At 39.3% G+C, this 10,242-nt stretch overlaps 1 protein-coding gene across 1 annotated transcript; it reads right to left on the bottom strand.

Moving 5' to 3' along the window:
• Positions 1-893: 893 nt before the first annotated feature.
• On the bottom strand, positions 894-9,412 carry fndc7a (fibronectin type III domain containing 7a). The gene is made up of 14 exons (XM_026150072.1): positions 9,356-9,412; positions 8,855-8,873; positions 8,491-8,748; positions 6,904-7,164; positions 6,001-6,258; positions 5,648-5,899; positions 4,706-4,960; positions 4,027-4,284; positions 3,258-3,515; positions 2,692-2,946; positions 2,300-2,563; positions 2,172-2,201; positions 1,793-1,829; positions 894-1,580 (listed from the first exon to the last, which is right to left on the bottom strand). Exons 1-13 carry the CDS (start codon positions 9,410-9,412, stop codon positions 1,798-1,800), a joined length of 2,457 nt encoding a protein of 818 aa, XP_026005857.1. The 3' UTR covers positions 894-1,580; positions 1,793-1,797.
• Between the last annotated feature and the right edge of the window lie 830 nt (positions 9,413-10,242).

The raw sequence follows: 10,242 nt of genomic DNA, 5'->3' as shown, positions 1-10,242 counted from the left end.
ACGTTACAGAATACATTTTGGGGCATGTATTCTGTATTCTGTAATGGAATACATTTTAAAAGTAACCTTCCCAACACTGGAAACCACCAAATACAGATGTAAAATATCATGTCACATTTAAACTCCAACTCAAGTAACCTATATTCAACAACAGCATAATAAAACAGGAAATTATATTTTCTGTGTGCCACCCCAATATTCAGGGGCCTCCATATGGAGACACCCCTGCTGACTGGTAAAAATAATTATTTAATGTTTTACTACAAATATTAACATCTTTGAGATTAGTTATTTCAGAATGAAATCAGTTTGTAGAACACCAGATGTGCCAGTTGACTACCACTGGACATCTGTTTATATGATTATTGCCAGTTGGTCAGTTCTCCGTTGCTCTAGTTGTGTTTCTCTACTTCTTTTCTTTCCAACACAAAGCTTTAACTGTGTTTTGGCATTCATTGCTTCAATTTAAAAGATGCTGACGTAGAGAAAGGTGGAAAATCAGGAGGATAAGAGGGGATATTAGATGTAACAAAAGATGTTCTAATCCAAATTTGTCAGTGTTTGTGTTACAGTGAAAACTTATATTCTTCCTTTGTGTTATTTCATATCGTCCCAGCAGGATCTTTAGTCAGCTAAAATGCAGTCACAATGAGACCACAGACAGACAGATATACAACTTTTAAGTAATATCTTAGTGGAAGATCAATTTCAGGATCTTACCGTGATCATTTTCAGGAAAATCTTGGGTGTAATTTCAATTTAATTTCAGTTTTATCCGTAACAAATCACAACAGCAGTTGCCTCGAGGTGCCTTATATTGTGAGGTAACTCCAACAATCAGACAAATCAAACAAATAATTTAAATACTGACAGACTGACTTTACACAGCGTTGTGATGCAGAACAATTTGCTTTATTTTTTTTATCATCTGTCATCTGGGAGAAAACAAATCCAATGAAAGCAGGTGTGACATTCAATATTTCTCTGGCAATATGATCAGATGAGTCATCCACAGACTCCATGAGACGGATCCCTGTTGCCCCACGTTCAAGCTTCACAACCGGGAGACATCAAACTGAAGCCATATGGAGGTCCTCTACTTGGAGAAGTCCTAATATACTGTTTTAAAATTTGAATGATTACTGCTATGACACTTTTAAGTCGGGCCTCAGCATAATGTTTCAAGCTTTGTTTCTTTTCCATATTTTATAGTCGTCATTTCTTGTTTTTTTTCACAGTGTAACTTCTAACTGAAACAGGACGCATGAAACATGAGGAGTCGAGGAGCCAATAGTAAAACACTTATTCTTTTTCTTTTAAATGCAGCAAAATTTTAAAATAATATATCATAATAGCGCTCAGTAAATGCTCACATAATTTTTTTTCCCTGTTTTTCAAGTTCGTTTATCTTTGGATTTAATATTTATTTTTAAGCTTATTAGTTAACAGATATTCATTTTATTGGATATTAATTATTATCAGACTCAGTGTCATCGTGGTATACAGAGTCTTCACAGTTATCACTGGTGTAAACATCGGCCTCTGTCCTTGTTGCTGTGTTGGTGGTCGGGGTGTTCACACTGGGAGAAAAAGGCAGGAGAAGTTCATCTTAGTAAAAACAAGAATCCTTTGTGGAACATTATACTCTAGAAATCACACTACAGCGATAGCGTACAGAGTCTGAGGCTATTTTACAGCCACTCGTAACAGACACAATAACATGGGCGTGTCATCATCTCCAGGTTTCCAAGATGTGATGTGAACAACGTTGAATGAGAAACAACAAACTCACCACAGTTAATTCACACTTCGTCTCACACGAGAAATTACTGAGGAAAGAAAGAGACGGCATTTTAACAATAGCTCAAAGCTTAAGAGGAAACAGCTAGCAAAATGTAAATAGTTTTTTATGGTTGTGTTTTTAAACAATGATATTCAGAAGTAACACCTCATGAACAAAATATATTAATATAGAAACAAACTTTTAAATGACATAGTTGGATTCTACCTAAGGATGGAGTCAGTAGATGTTTCTCTCTTTTTTCTGTCTTTATGCTAAACTACGAGACTTCCGGCTTTAGCCAATGAAATTCTTTTTGAGTGGTAGAAACAAACTAAAAGATATAATCAGTGTGTAACTATCATTGTTTTAGGTATAAGATGATACGTACCCATGCCAGTGTTACTTCCAGGGCAGGGAACTAAGGATAAATGAAAAGTGTAAAAGCAGCTGTTAGAATCGACTCGTTATACAAATGTAAAAATCAGAGTAAATGCGCTCCTTGAATTTTGTTCCCACCTGAGTACATCCTGGGCTGGCAGAAGGTGACTTTGCTCCCGTACTTTTCCACAGGTGCCGCCACCACTGTGTAGACATCCCCACATGTTTCTTCCTGGATGTCACAGTACATGCTGCCTGCAGCTGCCATACAGGTGTAGTTTGCTCCGGTGCCATACAGCTCCACTGTGTGATTATAGATCTGAGGGCCGAGCGAACGCCAGTATACCCTCAGGGTGTTGTTGGTCCTGCGATAGAGCTTGACCCCCGTTGGACAGCAGGCACCTGTAAAAGAGTGAGTGTAGAGTTGTGCTTTTGTAAAAAAAATCTTTTTTGACAGTGTGAAGATTTCTACTTTTCCCTCCATTAGATGTAAAAATATTACAAATGTGTTTGTATTTATCGATCCTCACTGGAAGAGAATCCACGATATTTGCACTCTGACTTCTGTCCTGTGCTGCTGATTGCTTCCAGGTTGACGCTGTAGTTGGTTCCACAGGTGATGCACCCCATCAGGCAGTGGGTGTCTAGAGTGTGGCATTTGGCATACCCTCGTGGTGATGTCAGGGAGGTAATGAATGAGCGAGCTCCAGTGCTAGGTGACCAGGTCACATTGGTCATAGCCTGGGTGACCTGGGTCACGTTCACAGACATGGGGCAGCAAGGGCCTTAAGGGAAGAATACAGAACAGACTTAAGTATGGGAGGATTTTTAGATTCCTAGATTCAGTACATGTCATGCTTCCTCATGAGAAGCATCCACATTGGTGTTTTGCGTATAAACTTGAGAACTAATTCATTTCATTTAATGAATGACAAAAGCTTTTGGCAGATGTCTAACTGTTGATAACCTTAAAAGCAGAGATCAGCTTTAGCTCGATGCAACTTTAGCATATGGCTCAAATTAAAGTTGCTGTTTGGTGGACCAATTGTACATTTTGTTGTGGGGTTTAACAGCGTAACCAATCAGACTGTCATACCTGTTTCCAAAGTTTTACTGAATCCTGGCAGACTTTTCCCCACAGCTGTTGTGGCCACTGCTGTAACCTCGTAGACAGAGCCGCAGGGCAGTTGCGTGAGCACACAGGAGCTGTTCGTCGACTGGCAGCTTTGTCTGTCATAGCGTCCAGTGGCAGTGATGGTATAATTCGTGTTGGGGGTGTTGGGTGTGGTGAAGAGGATTCTGTATGTGGAACTGTTGGTCTGAGTCATATTCAGGATCTCTGGAGTGCAGGGAGCTGCAGCAAGACACACATAAAAGAGTTGGTCACTTCAAAATTACAGAGATACAAATACAGAGTGAAACATTACTGCAAAAGAAGAAATAGAAAGTTTGGAAAATGTACTGATTCATACTTGTAATTCTGTTCACATTTGTAGACAAAATGTGAAGCAACTGGTATTTTCTAGTAGCTTAGCTAAATAAAAACCAGAAGCATAGGAAGAAAACTTGCCCCATATCAAGAGAAGAGAAGAGAAGAGAAGAGAAGAGAAGAGAAGAGAAGAGAAGAGAAGAGAAGAGAAGAGAAGAGAAGAGAAGAGAAGAGGAGAGGCTTTCTCCTGGTGACCCTTCTACACAAACCATACTTGTTCAGTCTTTTTCAAATTGTGCTGTGATAACGTGTAACTTTTAACATGCTTTGGATTTTTTTAGCTTCACTGAGCGATGCACAGTCTGAGCTTCAGATGAATTTGCACACAATTTGTGTGTGTTTCATAAAAACAGTCACTCTTCAGTGTTTAAATTACCTGTCTCATGCGTTTGCGGCTTGCAGGTGCGGTTGCATCCTCGTAAATCGCTGCAAGGTGTCACAGTCACAGAATAAGCTGTGTTGCAACTCAAATCTGAGAGCGCACACACCGGTGCTGTGTCGTTGCAGTGGATGACGTCTTTAGTCTGTGCTGCTGTCGTCTCATACAGTTCAGCTCCTTTGACTGGTGTCCACATGACTTCCAGGGTCTCCGTAGAAACCAGCTTTATCATAACATCCAGTGGGCAACAAGGGACTGAGGAGGAGGCGGAGAGAAGAAACTAATTAAAAATAATTAAAAAAAACAGGCAAATAACCACACACAGCCAACTGTGAGTTTCTCTTAGTTTGGTCATAAAACTGCTGTAGCTTTAAAGTTGGGTTATACATTTTGTCTGTCTAAAAGTGGGCTTTTCCTGTCATGACAACTCAGGCTTAATCATGAAAATGACTTTTTTCTTAAACAATAGCAGCATAGTAGTTACTTCAGAGATGTTTACCTTTAGTTCCGACAAAGGACTTTTGAAATGAGGAAAAAATCCCATAAGAAACAAGCATAAACAAAAGCACTGGCCTGATCCTATAGGATGTGATTGGATGGATAGTGCTGGGTTGGAGTAGACTGTGTTAATAGTGGTGCTGCTGTATATGTGGGTGCTTTTGTGTGAAAGTCATACTGGTAGTGTAGTTGCGGACATGTCCATAAGGGCTGGAGCCGGCCTGGTTGTAAGGGAATACGGTAGTGAGGTAGGTGTAGCCACACATGCAGGAAAATGGGCAGGTGGTTAAACTGGTGTTACAGAACGTCTCCATTCCATCATCCCGCTTTATGAACGCCATGTAGTACTCCACCAGTGGCACTCCGTCCCACATCACGGAGCAGTTACCTGCTCTGGGCTCCTCCACCCAGATGTTCTCTGGCGGACATGGGTCTGTCAGAGAGAGACAATGGTCCTCAATGGTCCTTGAGTAATAACAGTAATGGACTTCACATGTCAAAGACTCCATGTGATAATTTGTCAAATATGCTTATTGGTTTTCATTAGGAGAGCTTGATGATCTGGTCACATCTGTAAAAGGCTTGTGGCTAACAGCTAAATGAATTCAAGATTATTCTTTTTTTCACTAAATTCACAAAGATTTAGCACAGGTCAGCTGATCACAGCCTGAACACTAAATCTGGAGCAACAGAAATGATTGTGTTTTCCTTTGTCACAAAAAAGTTCCAGTTGCAATTCCTTTTAGTCAGCTTGAAGCTGGTTCAAAAACTGAGCCAATCCCCATGGACTCCCATGATAAAATGTTTAGTTTTACAGCAGAGCACAGGGTGCTTAAAAGAACAACAACAACAACAAATCTAAAAAAACAGCTAATTTAGTTCTTCGTGACATTAATAGATCTTCTTTTAAGGTATAAATTTGCATTCACAGATAGTGTAGTTCATTTGAGAACAATGGGCTTCACTTGAGCTAATTACAACCAAGAGCAGGATTTCTCAATATTGAAATTCTAGTATTTTACTTCAATGCTACTGAGAGCTAATTTCAAAAGTTTTGAGAGTGCTTTAAATGAATAATAGTATAAGACAAACAACCATACATTACGAATGATATACCCACATGTTATGTAGTTAGCCGGTTCAGAGGGGCTGCTGGGTCCAGCATCGTTATAGGCTATGACATAGACTGAGTGGTTTTGTCCACAATCTGCAGGATTAATGTAACAGTAACTGTTTTCTGTGGAACAGTTTTGGCCATTAGAGGTCCAGACTAAGTAGAGATTAGCACCCCTCACTTGTGACCAGAATACAGCAATCCCAAGAGCCCGTCCTGGAGTCACCTGAACGTGAGTCACATCTGGGCTCTGAGGACCTGGAAATGAAACCACAATGAAATCAATAACAGCAGTCATGACTGGTCCTCTGGTACGGGTTCAAATGTTTATCAGCCTAATTTTTGAGAAGGTTTCTTACGTGTAATTTGACAGACAGTGACATCATCACCAGTGCGACCCTCAGAGTCCCATGCCGTGCCCTTAATACAGTATGTAGTTCCTGGTTCAAGGTTATCAAACTTCACCGTGGTGTCAGTGGTGTTGAGTTTGAGGCGGGTGTTGGATCCCTCTCTGATGATGACCAGTGTGTAGAGGACGGCGTCCTTCACTGGGTCCCAGTTCACAAGGATGGTGCCATTGGTAGGAGAGGATGTGTTCAAGTTGGGAGCCATTACAACTGCAGATGTGATCAGGGGGAGAATGAAGAGTTAATGGGATTAATGGGGAATAAAAACAAACAAACCAACAAAGAGACCTTACTTCTCCTCTCCTTGTTCCCATTTCTTTATAAGATATGAAATAGAAACGACTTTCCTGTGATCCTGTTACATTCAGTTACCCTTCAGGATGCGAGACAACCTAGTTCTCATGGTTTCTCTTTTCACTTATGAAACCACCATGGAGCAGCGAGTGGATACAGTTTCCACCCTCGTGCTAGTTGCAACGACTTGGGCACCCATGACAATGGGCGGTGAAATGGTAAGCCACTATTGCCAGTGGAGTGAGATAACAAGTTATTGTTCTAAGGAGGAACAGAAACCTGTGTTTCACTCTTTATAGGCTGATTACCATCTTTACGGTAAAGTGGAACTAGAAGATAGTGCACTGTCAGTCACACCCGACTTGGCCCTCTCAGAATCAGCTGATGCTTTTGTACAGACGGCATCCAAATTTTTACTTTCATATTATTAAAATTTCTGAGTTACATGACCTCAAGGTACAACATTTCACTGCTGAAAATTATATTTAACTTATGCTTTTATTTTACATGGAATGGCCCGATTATTTCTTCTAATTTAGCTCGTTTCAGATATTGACGTACCTGTCCTGGCCTCTGTGGGGTAGGATGGCTGGCTTCTCCCGCCTAAGTTGACGGACATGACGCTGAGGACGTAGTCTGTGTATGGCTGGAGCTCCACCATGGTACCTGGAGAGCTGCTCACAGTGCTCTCCTTGAAGAAATCACCTGTCTTTGACTCTGCCCTCAGGATGTAGCTGGTCGCCCCAGATACCTCTGTGAACTCAACAGTGATGCTGTCGCTGTTTTTGGAGTAGGCTTGCCCAATGCTGGGTACATCAGGGGCTAAGGAGCAGATGGTAGATGTCAGTCAGATAGATTCCAAAATAAAAGCTTTTCTATTTATAAGAGAAGTACAATGTATCACTGAAATACAAAACAAACAAACAAACAAACAACCAAAAAACATCTTTTGGGTTATTATCTCAGAATTTCTACCTACTAACATATATTTCTTAAAAAATAACTCAAATTTGAGAAACTAACTTCAAATTTCAAGTTCCAAATAAGAATTTTGAGACAATAATCCAAACTATAGATTTATTGATGACGACATGTTTTTCTTTTTCAGAAGCAAAAACAATTTTCCATAACAACTCCTGTAAGAATGCCATCTACAATGTTATAGATGCAGCAGTTGACCACCACTACCAAATTTAAGTGCAGTTCTCAATAAAGTCTCCTTTTTACATTATAGTTTACTACATGTAAAACAAATAAACATTTACATTCTTACATTTATACATATTTATTCACATGTTACTGATAATTTGCACACTAAGATTTTATTTGAAAATTCTGAAATGACTGCATAGGCCTACAGTTTATTATTTCCTCACATTTTCAGAAAAGCCTCTTGAGGCCTGAGCGCTTGGTTGGAGTGGGTTTCAAATATCTCTTTGATATTCAAGGTTAGTTGAGTCCAATAAATATAAAACTTGTTTCTATACTAAAAGCCAAAATGTAATGTCTTCAAATGAGAACACGGCGTCTCAGGAGGATAACAAAAACGATTGTGTTGTCTATGGAAATCTTGGAAAATGTGCAGCATAATTTGAAACGGCTGAAAGAGTTGTCTGAAATGTTTTTCTGGCTGTTCCATGTAACAAAGAGTGATGATATAAAAAAAAGAGAAAAACAGCAGAAAAAATGTAACAAGAACATTTTCACTTTTAATTAAACCATGTTTGACAAAGTATTTTGGGTATTTCATAACTATTAAATAGAGCTATTTAACAACAACACAGTACAAGTAAAATGTTTGCCCAAACTATCTCATTAATATATGCACTAAAATAAATAGATACTTTTGTTAATTCATAATGCAAAAAAAATTAAAATTACATTTAAATTTTCCATGTATTTTCTTTTACACAGATACACTGTAAAATGTTACATTGACTGATACATTTCATTGTAGTCAAATGAAATGTACTTTATTGTTGGTGTGTAATCAGTTGATGACAAGAACATTTTTCTTAATTTCTCACTATATGAATAAATAAACCTTTGATTTTCTATATTTTAAGTTTTACGTTACTCAAAATTATTGCTTCGTGTTTATTTATCAATAAAGGTTTGCCCCTTTCTGTTTTTTCTGATGTTACCAACCTGTCGTCTCCTCAGTCTTTGCACTGCTGAGCACCCTGAGATTATTGTCCATAGCTTCTAACTGCATGGTGTACACCGTGTTTGGTGACAGGGAGTTAACTGAGCCCATGACTGTGTTGCCACCGAACTGAGCAAAGACGGGTCTTTCCGGGGAGTTCTTGGGGGTTGCTGTGATCTTGTAGGAGCTGGCACCAGTGTGGCCGCTCCACTGCACTGTCATGCTCTTGGATGTCACTGTAAACACTGACAACCTGATGTCTGAAGAAGATAAAGCAGAAAGTGTGATTAAAGGGGAATGTGATTAATTTACATCTTAAAGTATCTTAACCAATAAGTATCTCAAATATGAAAGAAGCTCTGTTACCATTTTGAGCCATGCATATCTGAAAGTGAGAAAAAAAGTCAGTTTAATGAATGAAACAATGAATGATCTTGTTAATGAAAGTCAGGAAATACAGTCAATTAAAGACAAGGGTATCCTTCCAAAGATAGTAAGCTTCTGCTATTCCACATTATATCCTGAGGCAAATTATGCCCTGTATCACATTCTCAGAGCATGAGAGGCAGCAGGCTGCACATTACCTTCACTCAACACAGATTTCAGGACTGGTCAGTGCAGGTATTTCTTTCAGGTCGGAATGAATTTGTCTATTGAGGTACGGCTGGGCATGCCGCTCGCACTTGTTGAAAGCCGTGATACTCAAAAGGGCCTGTGTTCATATGTCTCAAACGTCCTCTACTCCCTGCTCTCTATCTGGATTTATGCAGCATGCACAATATCAAAACATTTTACCTTTGATGTGGAAAACACTGTAAATTACTTTGGTTTAAATTAACACTGAATGAGAAAATAAGAACATCTTACCCCACTGAAGGTCAATAAAAACAAAAGCTTCAGCATCTTTAACTGCAACGTCCCCATGCCCTCAGTTTTTTTCTGCTATCCACTGCCTCGAGGTGAGATGCTGTTTCTCAAACTGATTTTAGGGAAGCAACTTGGTCTTAAATTTTTAACTTTCTTCTCTTTCTTCTACCTTCCTCTCTCTCCAACATGAAATGACAGGTGTGTTATTGTTTCAGCAAATACCAAAGAGCCCACAGGCTTTAACTCCTCCCCTCAGGGGTGTCTGTCTGTCTCTTACCTATCAGACCTAGACAAGGAAGCTCACCTTTGTTAGATGACAATGTTGATGATAACACTTGTATAACAAATGAATGTTCATCTTTTCTAGTCTTTATGACGTGAATTAAAAAAATAAGCACAATACTTTCCTGTATTACTGAAGATCTTACTTTTCCCTGTGAGGACAAAAGAAGGTTACACTATATCATATTCCACTGAGGCGTGGCGTGCTCTTTTGTGGGAACTGACCTCAAACTTTTAATTTAGGACAACATGTCTTATCATTGATTCCGAGTACAACTGAATGCATAATCTGATATGATTTGCATCCACATTTTTCTTTTCTTATTTAGTAACATTTTTGGTCAACTTATTTGATATACAGTCCACCCAATATAAAAGTGCTCGCAACAAAACTCCACTTTCTCTACCTCAACCCGTCAATTTAAAAGACCATTTCTGACCTGAATAAAAAGCACATAAAAACTCTACTCCAAATGTGATCAGCATATCTGCTGAGAGACATGTCTGGGGCTGGGGAGAACATACGTGAATGCATATGACAGACGGGGAAACACAAGGACGGAACTGCATGATTGGGATCCGGGGAACAAGGAAGATGGGGAGAG

This window comes from Astatotilapia calliptera, chromosome 18 (assembly GCF_900246225.1).
Source record: "Astatotilapia calliptera chromosome 18, fAstCal1.2, whole genome shotgun sequence".
Taxonomy (NCBI): Eukaryota; Metazoa; Chordata; class Actinopteri; order Cichliformes; family Cichlidae; genus Astatotilapia; species Astatotilapia calliptera.
This window is presented reverse-complemented; position numbering and strand designations above follow the sequence as displayed.

Bases quoted from the DNA above. Each gene is read 5' to 3' on its own strand.
- fndc7a (XM_026150072.1), bottom strand. From the start codon at position 9,412: ATGGGGACGTTGCAGTTAAAGATGCTGAAGCTTTTGTTTTTATTGACC. The intron at 5,900-6,000 runs GTAAGAAACCTT...TTTCATTTCCAG, and splicing joins CACTGTCTGTCAAATTACAC to GTCCTCAGAGCCCAGATGTG. The intron at 4,285-4,705 runs GTATGACTTTCA...CCTCCTCCTCAG, and splicing joins TGTCCGCAACTACACTACCA to TCCCTTGTTGCCCACTGGAT.